This window comes from Marmota flaviventris, chromosome 2 (assembly GCF_047511675.1).
Source record: "Marmota flaviventris isolate mMarFla1 chromosome 2, mMarFla1.hap1, whole genome shotgun sequence".
Classification (NCBI taxonomy): Eukaryota; Metazoa; Chordata; class Mammalia; order Rodentia; family Sciuridae; genus Marmota; species Marmota flaviventris.
This window is the reverse complement of record NC_092499.1, coordinates 120,389,571-120,413,377: the sequence shown is the minus strand read 5'-3', so window position 1 is coordinate 120,413,377 and position 23,807 is coordinate 120,389,571. Positions and strand designations below refer to the sequence as shown.

At 57.8% G+C, this 23,807-nt stretch overlaps 1 protein-coding gene across 1 annotated transcript in view; it reads left to right on the top strand.

Moving 5' to 3' along the window:
* Cspg4 (chondroitin sulfate proteoglycan 4) overlaps positions 1-23,807 on the top strand; it is a 36,513-nt gene that overhangs the window by 1,816 nt on the left and 10,890 nt on the right. The window contains exons 2-3 of the mRNA XM_027926150.2: positions 17,679-17,842; positions 19,732-23,268. Of these exons, the coding sequence (XP_027781951.2) occupies positions 17,679-17,842; positions 19,732-23,268 (3,701 nt within the window). The remainder of the gene's footprint in view (positions 1-17,678; positions 17,843-19,731; positions 23,269-23,807) is intronic.

Below are 23,807 nucleotides of genomic sequence, written 5' to 3'. Positions count from 1 at the left end.
ATGGGAAAGGGGCATCCAAGATGACTGGGGAGGTCAACTCATCCATCCTATGCCCAAGGGAGAGATTCCCAACACCCCCACCTCCTTGGGCTTCAACTGAGGGGCAGTCTCAAGTACCACCAGCAACATGCACATCATGCCAGGCAGTAAGGGGTGCTCAGAAAAGGAAAGGCTGAACTTTGACTTATTCAGGAGACAGAAAAGCAGATTAAAACTCAAACAGCATGCTGGGCGTGGTGGCATGCTCCAGTAATCTGGGCAGTTTGGGAGGTTGAGGCAGGAAGATTGCAAGTTCAAGGCCAGCCTCAGTAACTTAGCAAGGCACTAAGCAACTTGGTGAGACCCTATCTCAAAATGGAAACAGCTGGAGATGTAGCTCAGTGGTAAAGCACCCCTGGATTCAATCCTTAGTACAAAAAAAAAAAAAGAAAAAGAAAGAAAGAAAGGAAAAATCCTAGTTGTATATGCAAAGATCCAAATCAAAAGTATGGAGCAGAGGAAATCGGGATGGGACAGGGATCCCTGAGATCAGCCCTGGAGTCTGGGAAGGGAGTCAGCATTCCAGGCAGTCCTTGCCTGAGCAAGAGAACTGAGGTGGTATAAGCTGAGGGGTGTTGGGATCAGAAGGCATATTTTCAGCACAGGCCAAGGAGAGCCATTGGGCTGGAGCATTGAAACCGTAAATGGCAAAATGAAGCCCATAGCCTATGCCCAGTTGGCGATTGGAAGCCAATGAAGGCTCTAGGGCAGGAAAGTGGCAAGGTGCCTGTGGAATTTTATAACATTAAGCTGACCTCTGACTTTAGGATTTGGAAATGGGGAGGGGGTGAAAGAGCTGGTATTCTCACCCCTGCCATCCCCATCCCCACCATGCACTGCTCCCCCCTCGTCCCCCCAGCCCCTGTGCCAGGCAGAGCTCCTGTCCAACAAACCTGTCACCATGCCTGGCCCAGCTCCCTGCAATAGGGGCAGCCCCTACCTGAGGAAGGCTTCCCTCTCCACTGTCCTGGAGACTCTCCATCACTCATCAGCAGCCTGGGAGTCGAGCATTCTTGGACTATCTGTACAAATTGGGAAACCGAGGCCCCAGGGAGTAAGCAAGGTGTCCTAAGTCCCAAGAAGAGCTCTCAGCCCTGCGTCATTATGACCTATGGATGAAAAATGTGCCTCCAGCTCCTTCCAGGCCCTGTGGAGGCCCTGAGCAGAGGAGCAGGCCCTGGGAGAGAGGGGGTGTGAGCCAGTGCCTGGAGGACAGGCACACAAGAAAGGAGATGGCATTGATTTTTTTTTTTTTTTAGAAGTAGTTGGACACAATACCTTTATTTTGTTTATTTATTTTTATGTGGTGCTGAGGATTGAACCCAGGGCCTCGCACGTGCTAGACAAGAGCTCTTCCACTGAGCCACAACCCCAGCCCTAGAGATGGCATTTCTGTCCGTATGAAAAAAAAAAAAAAAAAACCCTAGGAGGTCAGAGGGAGCGCAGAGCATACAGGGACGATGGCTCCTGTACCTCTTCTTTGCCCTGGCCTGGCTTGACTGTGAAAGGCAGAGAGTGAGGGACTGAGGTGGGACCCCCATGCAGCGCCTGACCTGCAGGGTTTTGTTACCTGGATAGGAACTCTGAACTAAGGGGTGCTGCAGAGAGCAGGGCAGGGGCCAGAGCCTTGTCCCAGCCCACTCGGACTCTAGAAAAGCTGTCCCTGAACCAAGTGTAACTGAGCCCCCTCCCGCACCCACCAGCCCAGGCAGGATAAGAAGGGCCTTTCAGTGCTGCTGCTCCGGGTGGGAGCGGCTGGGGGAGGGTGGGCCGCGCCAGGTGGGCCCTGTGGCTGGCGGCTGGCGGGAGCGTGTGCAGCTCGCAGAGGAAGTGTATAGGCTGCCTCTGGGAACTGGGCGTGCTGCCCGAGAGGGTGGGCAGGGGAGGGGGAGTTGGAAATAGCCCTGAGGTCCACTCTCACTGGCGCTCACAGATGTGGGTGCACAGAAGAGGACGCAGAGACGCACGGACCATGGGCACAGCCTCCCTCACCAACCCAGACAAAGGGCCTGACACCAGGAGCCCGTCTCAGGGGTCCCTACCTCCCAGACCTGGCCTGGGCAGCACCGTGGGGAGAAGTGAGCCAGGGTGGGGTCAAAGGGCGTTGTGCTGAGCAGGTGGACAGGGGGGTGATCCAGGGCTTGGGCCTGCTCCCTCTGCTCTCTCACTGCCTCTCCCCCAAATCTTGGCAGCATCAGCTCCCTTCTTGCCTCCAACATACCCTCTGACCTGGCATGGGTCCAGTTCTATAGAACCTTCTAGAGTTAAGACTTTCTCCAGGTACAGGCAGAGCATGGGTTTCACACTAACTGTATTACCATCATTCCTGAATTGGTGTGAATAATTTTGGAAATGAATTAAATTCAAATGAACAGCTCTGTGCTTGAACTCTCTCTAGGGTAGGAGTTCCTAGCTCTCCGCTTCTCGGGAGGCTCCTTACTTCCAAGCAGGGCAAAGGAGGGAGCCATCTTATCCCTGAGCTCTGACCTCCAGACACCTCTTGATGGGCCCTGGCCGTGTTACAGCAGCACTGCTGGTCGGGAAACAGCCCCACAGGTCACTCCTTGGACACACAACCATGGCGTCCTTACCCACCCCAACAACAGCAGGCCTTCCTGGATCTGGCCCAGTGGCCACACCCCACAGAGGGCTTAGGCCCTCCAGCAGGGAGAGACGGCTCCCTGCTCCTGTCCCCCCATAATCCTCCAGCAATTGTCCCCCACCTCTCTAAACCCTCTACCTTTTTAGAGCCGAAGCAAATCCCTTCAAAAAGCCCCCCACACCTTAGCTAGGGCAGCCAATGAAGCCACCTCTGTCTTAGATGTAAGGTGTTACCCCTGAGGCTGCTGTCACAGTGGCTTGGTGGCCTGGGTGGATCTGGCCAGGGACAGTGCCTGTCTTGTTGGCCATTGCTTCCTCCTGTTCCATGCCGTCCCACGCCCGTCGGCTCCCAGACCTGCCAGTTCTGGTGTGCGTTAGCCAGGCCACCAGCCGTGCCTCATGCTTAAACGTTTCAGCGTGGCTGTCTCTCTGGTGGCTTAATGGTTGGTCGGTCAGTTGTCCTGGTGCGTCAGCGAGACTGCCTCCCTCCCTGGACTCTACTGCAGAACCCCCACCCCAGACCAGCTCACCCCCTGCTGTGGTTCAGCGGGAATTCGAAGCTCAGGGCAAGAAAGCTGCCGGACCAGAGTCACACAGCGCCTCCTGTAGGCCTCCCTGACCTTTGTCCCTATTCCCTGACTTGGGTGGCAGCCTCGCCCACAGGACCAGAAGCTTCCCTGGGGTGGACGTCCCCTCTGCTTTCTCTAGGGCTCTCCATCACACTGCTGAGCTTGGGGTTGGGCCCACAGAGGGCCGGGAGGCTTTCCAACAATGGCCTCTTACACCTGAGTCCGGCTGGAGGCAGCAGAGCCCGGGAACACAGGGCCCCTGTCCCTCCCAAATTCATGCCTAGCAGCTCCCTGAATGTATGTTTGTAGATTGGGTTTTTGTGTAAGATGTGGTCTTGACAGAGGGTCATGTGACTTTAAAAATAAAAAGAAAAAAAATCTTTGAAAACTTCCTAGCTTTCAAAGATTCCCAAATCAGACTGATACCAAGGTTTCCTGGAAGATCTCCTTCCCCAGGTAGTGCCGTCCCCAGGAACCTGAAGGCGGGGTGCAGGCCAGGACCCCAGCTTCCTGGCAGCCAGGCCTGGGAGCTGTGGGTCTCTCCTGCCCCAACTTCCTGCTCCTGTTCTTCCTGGAAGCATGTAACATCGCTGAGCCCCCAGCGGGGAATGCCTCCTTGTCTGTAGGGCTGTGCCCTTCTCTTCCCCCCAGGGTATCAGCTTCCATGTTCAAGGTTATCCTGTGTCCCAGGGATGGCTGATGAAGTAGGCCATCAGATAACCATCCATTGTTCCCTGCACCCTCCACCTCTGTCCACACTGATCTTTGCAACTGGCCTTCCCTCCCCTCCCCTCCAAGGCTCGGCCCAGCAGGACACCCTCTGGGAGACTTTTCTAACCACAGATGGTCCTGAGACCCACAGCCTGCTCTGCTCTCTCCTGGGATCCTGCCCACTCTCACTGGCCCTCTGCCCCCTGGTCCATGGCCTTCATCAGTCTGACACCTAGCAGATGTGTGTGTGTGTGTGCATGTGTACACACACTCAGACACACGGCGCTATTCAGCAAGCTCTGGTAAGGAGCGTGTCCAGCCCCTGAGCCAGCAGCCCTGGGGGAAACCCCCAACTCAGGACACACAGCCTTTGGCTCCACAGACAGGGCAGGGCCTCTGGCCTGGGCCGGTCTACTCTCTGGGGACCTAAAGGGAACTGGGAAGAGGAGAGCAACTTCCGTTCCCACCTAAGAGCAACCCCTTCCCCCGCCCACATTTCAGGAGGGAGCAGCTATAAATATCAATGGGCCCAGGATGCTGATTCCCACGACACGGCCCCTCCCTGCCCCCTTTGCTTGTGCACAGCAGCTGGGGCCAGGCTGGCTGTCCTGCAGCTGGAGGCCAGCCAGGGAGGCCTCAGGCGCTGGTACACACCACACACACACACAGAGACACACACACACACTCACTTCCCATCCAGATCAGGGAAGGAACAAATCACCCTTTACCCTTTTTGGGAGTCTCCTGTCCTGACTCCCCTCTTCCCCTTCTGAGTCCTCAGCTCCCTGGGGACTACATGGGGGGCGGGGTGAGCAGGAGCAGTTGCTAACATGGTGTGAGAGAGCTGGGATTGCATTCCAGCCCTACTACTCTATGTGTGACCTTGGGCAAGTGACTTGGCCCTTCCAAGCCTCTCCTCTCTAAAGTGGAAATAAGCCAGGCACGGTGCACACGCCTATAATCCCCAAGGCTGGCTGGCTGGCTCTCCATTGCAAGTTCAAGGCCAGGCTCAGTAACTTAGTGAGACCCTGTCTCTAAATTTAAGAAAGGGCTGGGGATGTGGCTCAGTGGTTAAGCACCCCTAGGTTCAATCCCTGGTACAAAAATAAATAAATAAATGACCAGAAAACCTCCTAGCAATTCCATGTGTTAAGGATTTAACAAGATTCTTGACCTGAAATAAACACCCAGCTGGGTCTGCACCTGAGGTCACTGTTAGGGTCACTACCGTGTTCTTCCTGGGGTCGGGCACAGAGCAGTATGGGAGCCTTCATCAGGAGCCTTTAGGAAGTTTCCAAGGCAAGAGCTCAGAAGAGGTGAGTCTGTGGGGGATCAAGTGGCACAGGGGAGGTGGCTCTCCAGGACGGCATCAGCCAGCTGCTGCTTACCAGCCCAGGACCCTACAAAAAGTAAGGCCCCTGCATCTGTCTGGCTGCGTGCCAAGCTCAAACTTCCCCCACCTGCAGGAGAAGCAGAGACAGCCCCTCAAAGCCCTCCAGGGCCCACTTCCCAAGGTCCACAGCCCCTGGGCAGGACACAGGAGCTGGAGGCAGCAAGAACCCAGTCAATGGGGTCGAGCCACTGACCAAGTAGAACTCAGACCCGGTCTGCAGAGCAGGTGGCTGGGGAGAAGAGAGTGAATGTCTGCTCATGGGCCAGACAGCCTAGAAGCCTATCTTTTCCTTGCTCTCTGCCAATCTCTTAGGGGTTCCCTCTTGGTATACCTAGACTCTGGCCAGGGCCCAGTGACATGAGATGACTCAACTGCCAAAACTACCATGGAGCTGTTAACCACCACCCATGATAAACAATGGTGGCTACATCATGAGGAGCAGAAATCCAGACTGAAGGAGGTGAAGGATCCTCTCTGGGGTGTTGGTAATGCCTGAGGTCCCTCTGTGTGAAATTGGAGCTGGGGAAGTGAGGGGAAATGAGTGTCCAGAGGTGGCTAGAGTGGAGCAAGCAGCCTGAGGCAGTGACAACTGCAGGGACCCTCTAGATCAGGGGCTGGCCAGAGCCTAGGCCTCCAGATTGAGATCCATCTGTGTGGACAATCTGCCTTCACCCCCAAAGGGATAACTTTTCTCCATTGGCCACTGGGCAGAATCCAGCAAGCTCCCCGGATATGTGCTAGTAGAATCCAGGCACCTTCCCTTGGCCAAGTTTCCATCTCCAGGCATCTGGAGCCCAGCTGAGCCCTTCTAGGGAAGGATAATCAGGCGGGGTCCTGTTCCTCCAAGTACTGACAGCCCTGGGATGAGGGAGATTGTTATAGGGATCTGAGCCTGTGATAAGTTGAGATACCTGGCCCTGCTGTGTGGCCTTGGGCAGACTCCTGTCCCTCTCTGGGCCTTTGAGTGGGATCTTCAGTCTTCCAGATCAGCTCTAAATTTCTGAGCTCAAGCCTATTGAGAATAGGGTAGGGGAATTATGCTCCTGTCCAGAGAAAGCAAACTGTTCATCCTGGGTCACACAGCAGGGCAGGCAGGTCCTGAAATGGGGCTGAGAGGCAGCCTCTGGCATTGGGAAATTACTTTCCTAAGTTGGCATGGAGCCCTGGGGCTCTCCCGGGAAGAGCGTAGCAGCTCCTCTCCACCCCCGTTCCCATCTTCCACCCGCTGGCCCCAGCCCCACCCTGCCAAAAATAAACCCAGACCACCCCATCTAGTACCCAGCAGACCCACCCGGCCCTTCACAGCCAGTTGAGTCACCGCTCAGAGCTGCTCCTTTTTTAACTGTCTGAGTCACTGGTTGTGGCTCTGGCTCCAAGACACATGCCCCAGGCTGGAGTCACCCCACCACCCTGAGGAAGCACAGCCACGAGGGGTCCGGTAGAGGCCAGGAGCAGGTGTGAGGCCTGTGATGGCCTCAGCTTGTAACCTCTCAGGCTGGGGACTCCCTCCCCAGCAAGCCAGAGACCAGAGCTGTCCCCAAGAGTCCTGGCTTTGCCCTGTCCCTTCCTTCCATTTGAGGACCTTGGGACGGGGCTGGGGATGTGGCTCAGTGGTGCAGCACTTCCTAGCATGCGCAGGACCCTGGCTTCCATCCCAGATACCACAAACAACAACAAATGATAAAGGATCGTGGTGACAAGTTCACTGCAGGGCCTCTATCCTGCAACTACTAAGAACAGAGGGTCCCCAGGCCCTGGGACAGGAGGGGCTGCGGTCTGACCTGTGGAGCAAGGGCCACAGAGATGCCTGATTCCTTGCTCACCTGGATCCAACTGAGATCCTGCCGTGCCTAGAGCACACTGAGACTCTAGGGAACAGAAACCCCTCTCAGGCTTCCTTGAGCCTCCCCTTTCCCCTCTGCCCCAGGGTCAGCTGGCCTGCAGGACACTCTCCCCAGCCCTGCTCTCCCATCTTGTCCTCCCCCGGTTCTGCCTCCCCATCTCTGGTCCCTTTTCTCTGGGTCCCCTTCATGGAGCGCTGGTGGAGTCTGAGGTGCTTCCTCTGCTGCTGGCACCCCAGCCCTCCTCGTCCTCCTCAGTAGACATCACAGACCCCACCTCCACCCATGCCCACATGGGACTCTGAGCCCCAGGGACAATCCTGAGAGACATTTTCTATCCTCCTCACTCGGGTCTCCTCCCCAGCCCCAAAGCACAGGCTACATCCTGTCCCAGCGAATTCAGGATCCCACAGGCACTTCCTTGGGGGCTAGGGGTGGGCAGGGGCCTGGGAATGGCCCCGCCCCACAGCCCCTGCCTGAGCAGGAGCCTGCATGGCCTCAAACCAGTCCCTCCGTCTGTGGCTATGGCCCCCAGCTATAAATAGGGGCTCTGAGTCTATTTTCTTAAAAAACAAGCACCAGACTCAGTCACCACAGGCCCAGAAAAGCACTCCCTGCCGGGGCAGTCCCCACCCTCTCTGGCCGCTGTGTCTAACCCCTGCCTTTGAGCACAGGGGCCCTGGAGGGCTGGAAAGCAGGGGTGCAGCCAGGTGGCAGAGAGCTGGGGTGGGCTCCCAGCGGGGCCAGGCGGGGATGTGGCCGCCACTGGCGCCCTGCAGCAGCCCTCCCTCCTCCCTTTCCATCTTCTTTCACTGTCCCCAAGACTCACAGTGTTAACAGAGAGGTGGCAGTTACGCAGATCCCCAAGTCCTAGCTGAGCGTCTTTGAACCCCAGTTGAAGAGAAGGTGCCTTGGGTCAGGGGTGGATGGACTGGTTCCTGCAGGAACAAAGGGACAGAAGAGCTTTGGGGTACGGGGCGGGACAGGGAAGGCCCGCAGAGCCCAGGCAGGGAATGGGGACCTGCTAGGTGTCCATGAGAAAGCCCAGGGTCCAGCGAAGCTGGTGTCGAGTGTCCAGGGGAGGTGACAGGAAAGCCTGGCTGGCAGCGGCAAGGCCATCCCTGGGCTCCAGTTGTGCAGGGGTCTGGAGGCCTGGCCCTGGGGGGAGGGAGGCATGGAAGGCGCCCAGGCAGGGAAGGAGGATGCAGGGACCCAGTTCAGGTGTGCGGTGGCTGCTGCTAGAGGGACAGGAAGGTCCTTGAACCAGGCAGAGGAGAAGGAGACGAACTTAAAGGAGAATTTAGAAGCAGGATTGAAAATATGGGTATTCGTCAACTTTGGGGAGGGAGGAAGAAGAGGGTCTAGGGTGACTCAGGTTTCTGCCCAGCAGTGGCTGCTGGCTGGACCTTCACTGACTGGAGAGCAGGTTGGGGAGAGGTGACTCTGAGGCCGGCTTACGGTGGGTGGTCTTAGATGTCCTACATGTCCTGTGGGCACATCAGCTAAGAGGCCATGTCTGAGGTTGGAGGAGAAAAGGTGTGCGAGAGAGAGTGGGAGCCGTGAGCCTGGCCCCCGGGGCCACGGGGCTGACAGTGCCAGCTGGAGGGATCCTGCCCCGGAGGTGAGACCTCAGCATGGGGACCTCTGGAGGGCCACAGCCTCCTACTGGCAGTGCCTGGAGCTTGCTGCATGCCTGTCTGTGTGGGGAGCCCTGCCTGATGGAACCCCTCTAATGGGGCCAAATGCCACCTCCATTTGATCCCTTTAGTCCCCTAGATGCTAATGTTCCCTCTGCAGCCCGTATCCGTGGGTCTCATGATGTACAGGTAGCTTGTCAGGGGACATGGGCCCTGGGTCGTGTCCTTAGGAGCTTCTAGCCCGTGGGGGTACAGCGCAGTGGACGAGTGCGTGCTTGGGCCAGGGTTGGGGCTTAGTGGTAGAGCATTTGCCTGGCACATGAGAAATACTGGGGTCGATCCTCAGCACCACATAAAAATAAATAAAATAAAAGTACTGTGTCCACCTACAACTAGAGAAAAAAGGAAAAGTGTGCATGCTTAGTGTAAGGTAAGCAAGGCCCTGGTTGGATTCCCAGCACCAAAAAAAAAAAAAAAGCAGCAGCTTCCAGCCTGGCTAGGCTTGTGGCCATTTATACTAGAGGTGGCTCTGCTGTACTCACTGTGGTGACCACAGCTTTCTGCCAGCCACTGACCCTGGGATCCAGGCATATATCATTCTCTCCTCTTAGACCCCTTTCATGGATGGGAAAACTGAGGCCAGAGAAAGCATGGGGCACGTGTCTCTGAATGACATGGGGGAGGCCTCTGACCTGGCATCTGCTCTGGACAAGGGACTTTTTTCTGGGTCATTCTGCTCTTCTTCCCTGTGTGTCACATGGGGAACTAAGGATGAGATGGCCACCGGGCTTCAGGTCCAAGCCACTGTCCAGATCCACGACCATTGTTTCCCGCCCCAGCTCACACACTCACATTCTCCAAGGTAGCCTGCCAGGCAGGGGAGCCCAGCCACGTCCCCACAGCCTTGTCCTTAGGACCTTCTTGCCCCGTGGCTGCTGAGCCAAGGAGAGACTGGGAGAAGAACAGTAGGTTCCCCACTCTGAATCCTGCCCAGGGGAGGCCCATGGTAGAGTCCAGACCCCCTGCCCTCCTGACCCCTTCCTGACCTTCAAGCCCCCCAGTGGGCAGGGCTGGCCACCTCCCACCAGCCCCCAGGCAGGTCCCTTCCTCTTCTGGCAGTCCCAAAGCCAGACCTCACAACCCCTCCAGAAGAGGCTGGGCTGGCAGCCCAGCAGATGCTTTCCTGCCCCGCCCACCCCCACCCCTCCCTGACACAGGGAGCCTCAGGGGGGCAAGAAGGGAAAAAGTGTGTCTCCGCAGGCACAGGCTGAGGGCCAGCTCTCACACCCTCGTCCTCTGCAGCCAGGGCAGATGTTCCACTTCCGATCCACAGCCTGCTTCTTGGGCCTGGGATGTTGCACACACACCCTGCCAACACCCCCAGCACCCAGCCCCAGCCACACCCAGCTCCACCTCTGCTCCCTGTGAGGCCGGCATGAGGGAGTGTCCTCTCTGAGCCTCAGCTTCCTCGCCTGTAGAATGGGAGCCGGAGGAGCTGGGTGAGTTGCTGGCCAGGTGAGTTCCTCCTCTTTCTCTTTCCAGCAAGAGGGGCCACTGAGATGAGAGCCCCACGTCCCCTAGGTCCTGGAAAGTCAGGGACTGGGGATGTGGAAAAGAGCCAGGAGATCCACCCATCTCCCCGAACAAGGAGGAAGATTATAAGGCAGGGAAAAGCCTCCTGGAATGGCTCCCCACCACAGCAGCCCCACCCTCTGGGCCCGGGCCTGGGGAGCAGTAGTGCTTCACAAAGACGCCATTGAAGCCCATCCTCTCCTCCCACCCCTCCAGCCTGGGCTGGACTCTGGGCTGCTGCTTCCCTCAAAACCTCTCATTTTCTCTCCCACTTCCTCTGTGCCCCACATGGCCCCAGGGTTGGGACACATGGCTGGGAGCCCAGAACACCAGTCTGCCCCTGTAGGCCTCCATGGACCAAGCTCAGCATCCACCACTCCACCCATCCCCTGCTGTCTGTCCGGGGGCACTCATCTTCCAGAGGAAGGCCCTAATTTGGAAATATTCCCTAATATATGCCCCTCTGCATGGGTGACTCATGGCACTTGGTTAGAGGACCTGTAGCTGAGGCCAGCGCCCAGGGGGCCAGGACTGAAGCAAGAGCCAGGGAAATCACTTTCCTGCCCTGGCCTCCTTTGAAAGGGACCGGAAAGGCAATGAAACAAGAAGGTCAAGTGCCTGGAGTGAGAGTCTCGTGACTCAAGAGTTCTGGGGTGGAGTGGGAGGGAGCCACCCTGACCCCAGCAGAGGTCTCCGCAGTGCCTATTTATGGAGGCCGTCCACCCTGAGCCCTGTGGAGCCTGGCATTCAGCTCTCCACCAGGATGAGGTCTTGTCACCTGAGAGGGATGGCTGCCATGTTAAGTTCCATATGATTTTGAACTAATCTCCCACTGTCTGGAGGCAAATCTTGAGCCAGCGGAGGAGCAGTGGCTGCTGGTTATAGAACCATCTGGAATCAGGGATTTAGAATGGCTGAAAACCCATGACTACCGTGTGAGCTGCAGATGTTGGGTCTGCAGCTCCCAGACAGCAATCCCAGCCAGCAATGAGCCATCTAGCCTTGGCTCTGGGGACCCCACTGTCATGTCATCCCTGGACAGGCTATGTTGTCCCTTGGGTCTGACCTGAAGTCTGCCCCCTGTAAATCCCATGGCGCCTTCAGAGTAGCAGAGTTGGGGGGAGGGTAATAACTCAAGTTTGGGACGGCCAAGCCTTGTGGGGGTGATAATGGAGGGTTTGCTGGGGAGGAGGTTCCGGAGAGGCTGGCACCTGAGCAGGTCCAAGAGGCAGTGTCTCCCTTGTGATGGGAGCCCAGACAGGAGGCAGACACAAGGCAGGGAAGGGGCCCTCCAGTCCTGTCCAGTGTCCAGAGTTCACGGTGGCCCAGAGTGTGGACCCAGGGTTCCCATCCTTACCACCCACTCACCTCCTCATTGCCTGTGGCTGCTGACCCAGGCACACCCATACACCACCCACACGGCCATGCAGGCTCCATGCCCTCCGCACATCCCTTTGCTGTCCTTCCTTGGAGATGGGAAAACCGGCCCAGAGCAGCAGCCCCACAGGCTCTGCCGGCAAATCAGAGACCTGTCCACCCCACCCCACCTCCTGTAAGTGTCCCTGGCCTCAGGGCCGACACTGGTGTTAAGAAGAGCTGATCCCCTCACCCTGGGTGGTGTGGCGGCACATGCCTATAATCTCAGCCAGGAGGCTGAGGCAGGAGGATCCCAAGTAGTCTGGGCAACCCCTAACTCAAAATAAAAAAAAGGGCTGGGATGAGCCCTTTGATGGGCCCAGGTGGTAGAGCACCCCTGGGTTTAATTCCTAGTACTGAAAAAAAAAAAAAAAAGGTGAGGGTGTCCCTTGAAGCTCCAAGGGAAGGAATCTGGCCCATGGTCTAGAGGGCTGGGTGACCTCAAAGAGGGCCTGGCTGCTGGAGCGGGGCACCAGGCCCTCTCCTGCTCTCACACAAGGCCAGCATTCAGCCTCCAGGTGGGCCACCCCCAACACACCCATCCTCAAGGGGAGACAGAGAGGACTTCATCCCTGCCTCGGCCCTCCCACGCACTGCACACCATGTCCCCCTCAGGCTACCTCAGACTCCAGCCTCACCCAGACCTGCCACCCCTGGTGCCAAACCCCAAGGGGCTATGGTGGAGAAGTCCAGCTCCACCCAGGAGGGACCTCTCCCTCCCCCGCTGGCCCCCTCCTCCCTCCTGTCCAGGGAGGCAGGGCCTCTGCCAACGTCCTGCCTTCTCTGTCCTCCACCTCCTGCCTCTGCCTTGGTCTGAATCCCTGGGTTTACTCTGTGGAGGAGGAGAGCATCTTCATTTCTTTTTTTTTTTTTTTTTTTATCCTTTGATATTAGAAATTGTACCCAGGGGCACTTAACCACTGAGCCACATCCCAACCCTTTTCATTTTTTCTTTTGAGATTGGGAACACTGACTTGTTTAGGGCCTTGCTAAGTTGCCGAGGCTGGCTTTGAACTCACGATCCTCCCGCCTCAGCCTCTCTGGCTCCTGGGATTATAGGTGTGCGCCACCACGCCGGGCTTCTTATTCTAAGTTTCAATCTCTCTCTCAGGCTCACTGTCTCCAGGTTGGCTCTCGCATCCCTGCCTTCTAGCATTTGTGAATGAATGAATGATGAATATGCCCCCCCTTCCCAGCCACCTCTCCCTTAGAGCAGCACTCAGTGCCCCCCAACACTCTCATGCCCGGGTCTCCAGTCCCACCCTCAGCTGGGCCCTGGGCATTTCTCACTGGCCATCCTGCCCGGTGGCTCTGGGCTCCCACTTACTCCCTTATAAAGTCAGGCAGCAGCAGACACCCAGGAATGCTGCCACCGCCCATGACGCACGCCGGCTGTGGGGCCTGCCTGGCTGCCCCCAGGCAAACGGGAATGTGGCGGAGAGCAGGGCACAGAGGGATCCGCTGCCAGGGAGTGGGGTGCCCCTGGGGAGCCTGGGAAGCAGGCCTCGGGTGGCTAGGCCAGGAACTGCAGCTCTTTCTGCCTCCCTGTCAGGTGCTTCTCCCCTGGAGCCTCCGTGTGTCTGTCTAGAAAGTGCAGTCTATCTCAGGCTTGGGCTGCAGACAACTTTGATATTGGGGGACTCAGCTCCCATGAATTGGAGGTACAGGGCGGGGATGGCTGGAGGCCCCAGGCCTGATTCCCCAGACTGTCCTAGGGCAGGAGGAGCCAAAGACCAAGCTAGGGAAGGACCAGGGCAAAATAGAGGTCCAGGCTGGCATGCATGGCGGAGAGGACAAGACAGAGACAGGGACAGAGGCAGCTGGCGTGTCCCCAGACATCCTGAGAACTCTGCAGGCTCTGCAGCAGCCTCAGGTTAGGAAAGGCTGGGGCCTTGCCCTGCCAGGAGCCTAATGCACCGAGGTGCTCCCCACACAAGGACCCCTTATCCCAAGAACCTACTGACAGGCAGAAGGTCGGGCATATGATAAGAAGCAGGCCTCGTGCTTAGGGCTCCCCGGGGGCAGGGACCAGGTCCCCATTCACACACACCCCAGGGATGCCCCCAGGGAGCCAGGAGATGCCAACACAGCCCATGACCTGCCAGATGGTGGCTTGCTGGGGGACCCTGACTCAAGCTTCATCTGCCCATCTGAGAAGGGGATTGGCAGGAAAGGACACAGGGCTCTTTCTATGCCCTCAGGTCTCAAGAAGGACAGAGCCGCCCCACCCTGGGCCCAGGCAACAGCGCCCTGCACAGCAGAGCCCTGTTCTGGGAGGAAGGGTGGGCAGCTGAGGGCTTCTCCACCTTCGGCCGACCTCTCGGATGGGCGCCAGCGGGAGGGGCAGGAGCCCTCCAGGAACACACGGCTGCTTTCACACCACCAGGCCCAGCCAAGCAGCAGCGGGCAAGCACTAAGGGGCAGGACAGGCCTGGGCACAATCGCTGCTCTGTCCTGGCAGCTCCCGGCCCACACGCGCGCACACACAAACACATAGCCTTATGCAAACTCAAAGCACACCCCGTCAGCCACCCACTTGCACACACTCGCGAGTACACATCTGCATAGCCCTGGATACTTCCCTATGCACCTTCCTCCAGACAGGGAGGCCCAGGCCCACGCTGTCCTCCTGCTCCTCTGCATGTCCCCCAGGCCCTCAGGGCATCCTGCTCCTTCTATGCTGAAGGCTTGGTACGACCCTGGCAGCCCATACCATTAACCCTCTGCACATCCATACTGGAGAGCAGACTCCTGGACCTGGAAGGGACCTCCAGGATCAGTCCCCAGAGTCAGAAGTGAGAAGGGGTGGCAAGGAGTGTCCATTTCACAGAATGGTACCACTGAGACATGACCTGCCAGTGAATGGAATAGTCTACCCAACTGCTGCAAGTCTGGGCTGGTGTTTTGATAAATCTTTGGGGTCAAGAGAATGGAGGGCAGGTCTCAGCTGTGCGTTGCCTCATCACCGCCCATCTCTCCCCACTACACTGCCCTAATCTGGTCACTACACCTGTCGTGGCTCATGCTGCTTTTTCCTTCTGCTTCTCTACCTTCTAGAGCCACTAGGGGATGAGGGGGCAGAAACATCCTCTGCCCCACTGAAGGAGGACCTGTGTATTCCCACTGGCCCCTCACATGGCCTCACTGCCCACCTCAGAGATGGTCTCTTCCCCTTCCTCTCTTCATCTGTGGCACCCTCACCTCCTCCAGGAAGTTTTCCGGAGTTGGCTCAGTTGGAGGCTTCTTTATCCTGCACCCCTCTACATTCAAAGCCCCCTTCAGCTGCTCCCCCACCTCCAGGACAGGGATTCTGGGTTCTTGCAACTGTAGCCCATCAGAGAGGGTAAGAGGGGCAGAAGAAGAACAGAAGTAGGGGGAGAGGCTCTGTCAGAGTTTCCAAAGCCCTGGCCAGCAAGGCCTCTGCCGGGACAAGGGGCTGCCTGGCCTGCGTACTCCAGAGCACAAGGCAGCCAGTGTGAGCCCCTCCTCGCCTGTACCCACAGGAAACAGCAGGGCCCAGCCCCTCAATAGGCCCATTCACACCCCAGCTCTCTGGAAAGTACCTCTGCTTCCTGCCGCCCTCCCACTCTGGCCAAACAGACTGCTGCTCTCTCCTGTGGGAGGGGGCTGGCCGCAGGTGGCTGAATGGTTAGGGCCAGCCATGTACTTCAGTTCCTGCCTGGCCCAGCGCCCTGGCTTCCACCACATCCCAACCAGTTTACGTACACCTTCAATGCAAGGGAGTGTGGGTGGGCTGGCTCCCACCAGGGGAGGGAGAGGCGCCCCCTTCCTTGTGGGAGACCAGCAGGTCAATGTTTCGCAACAGGATTTCTGGAGGGGAGGGGGAGTCTTGAATTGACATGTTTACTTCTTTCCATGATATAAATATTCTCACTGTGGGCAACATCACCTGGCTCACCGAATTCCTGAAACTTTAACACTTGGCTCTTGCCAGCTGCTGTGAGCCACCCCAGCCCATCTCCATGGTGGCTCCATCCTGTGGGGGCTGCATGCCCCATCCTCTGTGCCACGGCTGCCCTCAGTTTAGCATGCTGTGTTGTGCTCTTAAGAAGCAATGATCTGCCAGGCATGATGACACATTCCTGTAATCCCAGCAGCTTGGGAGGCTGAGGCAGGAGGATCATAAGTTCAAAGCCAGCCTCAGCAAGTTAGCAAGGCCCTTTCTCAAAGTAAAACACAAAAAGGGCTGGGGATGTGGCTCAGTGGTTAAGCGCCCCTGGGCTCAATCCCTGTTACAAGAAGCAGAAGCAGTGACCTTGCCTATAGGTGCCCCTATAGGCACTCACCACCTGTCAGTTTCCTGGTCTGTCCCTTACTGGCCTGAGGTGCTCTGGGCCTGCTGAGCCCACTGGGATGCACCTGCCCAGATGCTTTAGCATTCTTCCTTGATCCTGTTAGCTCCCAGACAAGGTTCCAGTGTTACCAGCAGTGCTGGCAAGAGAAGGTGCTGGAGGGGATTCCAGCCCAGCCTAGGGAAGAGCGATATCTTTCTTGCACATCCCTCCCAGGGCACACAAGGCTCAGGCCCCTCCAGTGGCTGATGCTACTTCCTCAGGCAGATGTCAGCTGGCTCAGGCTGGCTGGGGACCAGCACGTGTGTGGCTGGTGCCAGATTATCCCTATCAAGGCCATCAGCCTGTGCTTATTCACAGGGTTTCAGGGGAGCCCAAAAGAGCTGAGTCCTCCTTTCCCCCATTCCTGTCTGCCCCCCACACCCAGCCCCAGCCCTGGTCATCTGCAGGCGGAGTCAAGGTTACAATTATTCTAAACACTGCAAAAGGAATGGACCAGAAATTGTGGTGGCAGGTTAGAGATCAAGGGAGGCTAATTTTAGGAAACTGCCTAAAGAAAACAGTAACTAATAAAAGAAAGTGTCCCAGTGTGGTACAAGAGGAACCCTACGCAGTGACCAAACAGGCTCTGCTGTTTTGGGAGCCCTCTTTGGCCTGCTCAGCAGACCCTTTGGCCTCCCACACCGTGTCTTCAGCCTCAGGCCCCAGATTGTCCTGAGGAAGGAGGATCTCAGCTGTTGTCATCCCAAACTCCTTGGCCATGGTGGAAACATAGGGGTGGATCTGAGTGCTCACCAGGGACTGGTAACAGCTCTGCAGCAGGAAGCAATAGCAGTGGGGATGGAGGAAGTTTTGGCCAATTTTGGGTCTGACACTGCAAGTGGTTTCCATCTGGCCTCCGAGCCTTTGCTCCTTGGCAGACTCAGACCAACAAGCCGCTACCCCCACCCCAAAATGCAGCTGTAAGAATGGCCTAGGAGAAGAGCCGGGTGGGTGGGCTGTCTGTCTGAGAACCACCATCAGGCATCAGCATGGCCCCAGCCAACCATGAAGGTAGACGTGGTGTGGCAAGGATTTCCCAGGAACCCTTGCCGGTAGGGTGCCCCTGGGGGCACCCAGGAGAAGGAATGTTAGCACGGATTAGCTTGGATTAGAAGTGATTCTTCTGACACTCCATTTCAAGGCTCTGTGACCACCAAACAAGGTTTTCAGGCCAGGGATGGTTTCCTATGGACCAGGGAGGTTCCACACTGAGGCAAGAGTCTCTGGGGCCCCAGAGAGGAGAACCAGAGCTGTTCAAGGCCTTCTGCCCTACAACCTCTAAGAAAGGGATCTAGATTACTGGAAACTTCTGGTCTGGCCTTCTTCATGTCCAAGGCCTGGACTGGACACAAGGTGAAACTGTGCCTTCTGCTGGGAGCAAGAGGATTCCGGGAGCTGGCCAATACTCTCAGGCTGGGCCACAGAGAACCAGGAGGGTACCTCAGCCCAGGACCCCCTCCCTGCAGCCACCTGCCTATCTCTGCAGCACCTCTCCTCCTCCAGGCAAGGTGTGAGCCTTGACCACAGCTCCCTCTCTCACCCAGCCTCCTTCTTCGGTGAGAACCACCTGGAGGTGCCCGTGGCCACTGCCCTGACCAACATAGACCTACAGTTGCAATTCTCCACGTCTCAGCCTGAAGCCCTTCTTCTCCTGGCAGCAGGCCAGGCTGACCACCTCCTGCTGCAACTCTACTCCGGACGCCTACAGGTCAGTGACATTCCTCTGGGACCAGGGACAGGATTCCTTCTCTAGCTTAGAATGATGCCCAGCTGGTCACGTGGCCTTATGCAAGTACTTTCACCTTGGAGTCTCAAGTGCTGCACTGCAAATGGGTAGCAGCATCCCAGAAAATGTGACTCCCTCTTAAAAAGATTCTGCCCCCCAGCCACAGCCACTCTGCAGCAGTCCCCTGTGACCAGCCTGGCCCCTCACCATGTCCCTAGCTAGACTTCAGCTCTGAGCACCCTGAACCGGTTCCCATTCCCTGGCCATCGGCGACTTCTGGCTGCAGGCCTTTCCTCTACCGTGTGTTCACCCTTCCCTGGGCCTGCTGAGCCTGGTCTCCTTCCCACCTCAATGCAAACAGCCTGTTTTATTCAGCTTTTTTTCTGCCGTGACTAAAAGACCTGACCAGAACAATTGTAGGGGAAGAAAAGTTGATTTGGGGGCTCACATTTTCAAAGGTCTTAGTTCACAGACGACACCTCCTTTCCTCGGGGCTCAAGGTGGGACAAAGCATCATGGTGGAAGAGCGTGGCGCTGTTCACATCATGATCAGAAGGCAGAAAGAGAGACTCCACTTGCCAGATACAAAATATATACCCCAAAGCCATGCCCCCAATGTCCCACCTCCTCCAGCCACACCCCACCTGTCTCGAGCTACCACCCAGTTAATCCAATCATGGGATTAATTCACTAATTGGGTTAAGACTCTGACAACCCGATCATTTCTCCCGTGAATTGCACTGTCTCACACATGTGCTTTTGGGGGACACCTCACATAACACATCCCTTCGCCCAGAGAGTCCCCTGGTGCTTACCCTACCTAGGCCCCCTCTCCTGAGCTCCCACTGTCCACTGGGCATCCTCTGGCACTTCATTAGTTAGGCTGTGTGGCTACTGTTCATCCATGATGGTAATGGCCAGTATTGCCAGCTGAGCCTCCTCATTTTTCCCTTCATCCTTTAACACAAGCTTTATTACCAAGGAATCTTCTGGCTCTCCCTTGAGTCTTCCCTCTAATCATGAAGAGTGTGAGAACCCAGGGTCTTAGTCCACATCTGGCAGATCCATCTGCTCCACACCCCAATGGGAAGAGGACTGTGGCCTGATCAGTCTGCTGACGCCATTGCTTCTCACTGCCACAAGGTGTCACTGTGGAACCCTGGCCTGGTGTGGTCTGGTGCTGATGCAGTTCTGCCCTGCAGGAATCATGGTGGTGGCCACCCCTGTAGAGGGTGCTCCATACTGGGACTCCCAAGGTCCCATGCTCTACCACCACCCATTCTACTGTCTGGTTGTGGAAGTATCAATACAGCCAGTTCTGGTGTTGATGTTATGGAAGACCCCCACATACACGGAGTCCCTGTCCCCCCAAGTCAGGGAGATTTTCTTTACTAAACTATCAAAACACTGATTGAGTCCCCATCCCTGAACAGTGAGCCCAGCCGCCTTTAGTCACCCCAATGGCCTTCAATGACTTTGCCTTCCTTATGGGGTCTTTCAGACAATTTCCAAGTGCTCATTTTTTTGGAGGTAGAATTTTCTAGAACCCATGGTGATTCTTCTGGCACTTCTCACCCAAGGAAAGAGGAAGAAGAATAAAGATATGAATCGAATCTTTGGGAGAACATCTTGCTCTGCAGCAGTCCTCTGTGAGCAGGATCAGATTCACATCAGGGTCCCTGAGTCTCTCCAGACCTGGCTGAGTTCCTTTTGCTGAGTTTTCTGGAGATGAGTAAAGAAATGGCAAGAAGGCAACAAGGGCCCTTGTCCTAGGACCCCTTTTTCAGGGAACCCCAAGTGTGAGGGACACACCATGCTTTTGTAGGGGAAGGGTGGATTCAGGGTGCCCTGATCTCCCTGTCTCTCCTCAGGTCAGACTCGTCCTGGGCCACGAGGAGCTGAGGCTGCAGACACCGGGGGAGATGCTGCTCAGCGACTCAGCCCCCCACACTGTGGTGCTCACCATTTCAGACAGCTGGGCCCTGCTCTCTGTCGATGGGCTTCTGAACACCTCCGCCCCAGTCCAGGGAGCCCCCCTGGAGGTCCCCTATGGGCTCTTTGTGGGGGGCTGTGGGAGCCTCAGCCTGCCTTACCTGAGAGGAACCAGCCGACCCCTGAGGGGCTGCCTCCATGCAGCCACCCTCAATGGCCGTAGCCTCCTCAGGCCACTGACCCCTGATGTTCCTGACGGCTGTGCTGAGGAGTTCTCTGCTGGCAATGATGTGGCCCTGGGCTTCTCTGGGCCCCACTCACTGGCTGCCTTCCCTGCCTGGAGCACTCAGGACGAAGGCACGCTGGAGTTTACGCTCACCACCCAGAGCCAGCAGGCACCCTTGGCCTTCCAGGCAGGGGGCCGGCAGGGGGACTTCATCTATGTAGACATATTCGAGGGCCACCTGCGGGCTGTGGTTGAGAAGGGCCAGGGCACCGTGCTGCTTCACAACAGCGTGCCTGTGGCCGACGGACAGCCCCATGAGGTCAGCATCCACATGGATGCTCACCGGCTGGAAATCTCTGTGGACCAGTACCCCACACGTACGTCCAACCGTGGGGTTCTCAGCTACCTGGAGCCACGTGGCAGTCTCCTCCTGGGGGGACTGGACACAGAGGCCTCCCGTCACCTCCAGGAACACCGCCTGAGCCTGGCCCCGGGGGCTGCCAACGCCTCCCTGCTGGGCTGCATGGAGGACCTCAGCGTCAATGGCCAGAGGCAGGGGCTACGGGAAGCCCTGCTCACTCGCGGCATGACGGCCGGCTGCAGGCTGGAGGGAGACGAGTACGAGGAGGACGGCTACGGCCCCTACGAGGCTTTCTCCACCGTGGCACCTGAGGCTTGGCCAGCCATGGAGCTGCCTGAGCCATGCATCCCCGAACCCGGACTGCCTCCTGTCTTTGCCAACTTTACCCAACTGCTGACCATCAGCCCACTTGTGGTGGCCGAGGGTGGCACGGCCTGGCTTGAGTGGCGGCACGTGCAGCCCACACTGGACCTGACTGAAGCTGAGCTCCGTAAATCCCAGGTGCTGTTCAGTGTGAGCCGGGGGGCACGCCATGGCGAGCTGGAGCTGGACATCCCTGGTGCCCAGGCCCGGAAGATGTTCACTCTGCTGGACGTGGTGAACCGCAAGGCCCGCTTCGTCCACGATGGCTCTGAGGACACCTCCGACCAGCTGGTGCTGGAGGTGTCAGTGACAGCTCGGGCACCTGTGCCCTCTTGCTTACGGAGGGGTCAAACTTACCTCCTGCCCATCCAGATCAACCCTGTCAATGACCCACCCCGAATCATCTTCCCGCACGGGAATCTCATGGTGATCCTGGAACACACACAGAAGCCTCTGGGGCCCGAGATTTTCCAGGCTTATGACCCCGACTCTGCCTGCGAGGGCCTCACCTTCCAGCTCCTAGGTGCTTCCACCCGCCTCCCTGTGGAGCACCGAGACCAGCCTGGGGAGCCGGCCACGGAGTTCTCCTGCCCGGAGCTAGAGGCCGGTAGCATCGTGTACGTCCATCGCGATGGCCCCGCACAGGACCTGACGTTCCGTGTCAGTGATGGGCTGCAGGCTAGCCCCCCAGCCACACTGAAGGTAGTGGCTGTCCGGCCAGCCATCCGGATCCGTCACAGCACGGGGCTGCGCCTGGCCCAGGGCTCTGCCACCCCCATCTTGCCCGCCAACCTCTCGGTGGAGACCAACGCTGTGGGGCAGGATGTGAGTGTGCTGTTCCGAGTCACGGGCACCCTGCAATTCGGGGAGCTGCAGAAGCAGGGGGCAGGGGGGGCCGAGGGCGCAGAGTGGTGGGCCACGCAGGCGTTCCACCAGCGCGACGTGGAGCAGGGCCGGGTGAGGTACCTGAGCACCGATCCCCAGCACCACTCTGAGGACACCGTGGAGAACCTGGCCCTGGAGGTGCAGGTGGGCCAGGAGACTCTGAGCAATCTGACCTTCCCAGTGAGCATCCAGAGAGCCACGGTGTGGATGGTGCGGCTAGAGCCGCTGCACACCCAGAACACCCAGCAGGAGGTCCTCACCACAGCCCACCTGGAGGCTGCCGTGGAGGAGGCAGGCCCGGGGCCCCGGTCCTTCCACTACGAGGTGACTCAGGCCCCCAGGAAAGGCAACCTTCAGCTACAGGGCAGGAGGCTGGCAGATGGCGAGAGTTTCAGCCAGGATGACCTGCAGGCTGGGCGGGTGACCTATGGGGCCACAGCACGGGCCTCAGAGGCAGTCGAGGACTCCTTCCGCTTCCGGGTCACGACCCCTCCACACTTCTCCCCGCTCTATACTTTCCCTATCCACATTGGTGGTGACCCAGATGCTCCGGTGCTCACCAACGTCCTCCTCTCGGTGCCCGAGGGTGGTGAGGGTGTCCTGTCTGCTGACCACCTCTTTGTCAAGAGTCTCAACAGTGCCAGCTACCTCTATGAGGTCATGGAGCGACCCCGCCACGGAAGGTTGGCTTGGCGGGGGCCACAGGAACAGGCCACCATGGTAACATCCTTCACCAACGAAGACCTGCTGCGTGGCCGGCTGGTCTACCAGCATGATGACTCCGAGACCACAGAAGATGATATCCCATTTGTGGCCACCCGCCAGGGCGAGGGCAGCGGTGACATGGCCTGGGAGGAGGTTCGGGGTGTCTTCCGAGTGGCCATCCAGCCTGTGAATGACCACGCCCCTGTGCAAACCATCAGCCGTGTCTTTCACGTGGCCCGAGGTGGACAGCGGCTTTTGACGACGGACGACGTGGCCTTCAGCGACGCCGACTCGGGCTTCACTGATGCTCAGCTGGTGCTGACCCGCAAGGACCTCCTCTTTGGCAGCATCGTGGCTGTGGATGAGCCAAGCCGGCCCATTTACCGCTTCACACAGGAGGACCTCAGGAAGAGGCAGGTCCTGTTTGTGCACTCAGGGGCTGACCACGGCTGGCTGCAGCTGCAGGTGTCCGATGGGCAGCACCAGGCCACCGCAATGCTCGAGGTGCAGGCCTCCGCACCCTACCTCCGTGTGGCCAATGGCTCCAGCCTCGTGGTCCCTCAAGGAGGCCAGGGCACCATCGATACCGCAGTGCTCCATCTGGACACCAACCTGGACATCCGCAGTGGGGATGAGGTCCATTATCACGTCACAGCTGGCCCTCGCTGGGGGCAGCTGCTCCGGGCTGGCCAGCCAACCACCAGCTTCTCCCATCAGGATTTGCTGGATGGGGCCATTCTCTACAGCCACAATGGCAGCCTCAGCCCCCGTGACACCCTATCACTCTCTGTGGAAGCAGGGCCAGTGCACACAGATGCCACCCTACAGGTGACCATTGCTCTGGAGGGCCCAGTGGCCCCACTGCAACTGGTTCAGCACAAAAAGATCTACGTCTTCCAGGGGGAAGCAGCTGAGATCAGAAGGGACCAACTGGAGGTAAGGAGCTGGGTGGACTAGGCTGGGCCAGGTGGGGCCTCCATTGCGGCCTCCTGCCGAGCATGCTTGTGTGCTGGGGATGTGAGTGCTGGCTTCTGGGGTGAGTGTGCCCTTGCCTCGATGTGTATGTGTTGTGGCCCACAGGTTCTGGGGAACTTGTGGGACACACATCTGCCCATGAGTTGTATGTGCCTTCAGATATACACACGTGTGCGCCTGCTGTGGCTAGCCATGCAGACTCCTGGGCTATAGATAGACGCTCAGAATCTTTGAAGTGGAGCCCAAGAGTCTGCATTCTAGTAAGTTCCCAGGGAGGTTATCATGGGCACAGAGATTTGAGAGTTGCTGGACGTGGAAACAGGCTTCAGTGTCTCTCAAGTTCCTGCACTCTCGGTTCCTTTTCCAGGACTGTGACAATCGGTGAAGGGCTTCTCACCACCCAGGAACCTCGCAGAGCAACCACAGGCTGTCTGGCAGGCTCATTGACTTGCTGCGTGATCTCGGGCCAGGCCCTTGCCCTCTCTTGGCTGTATTTTCCT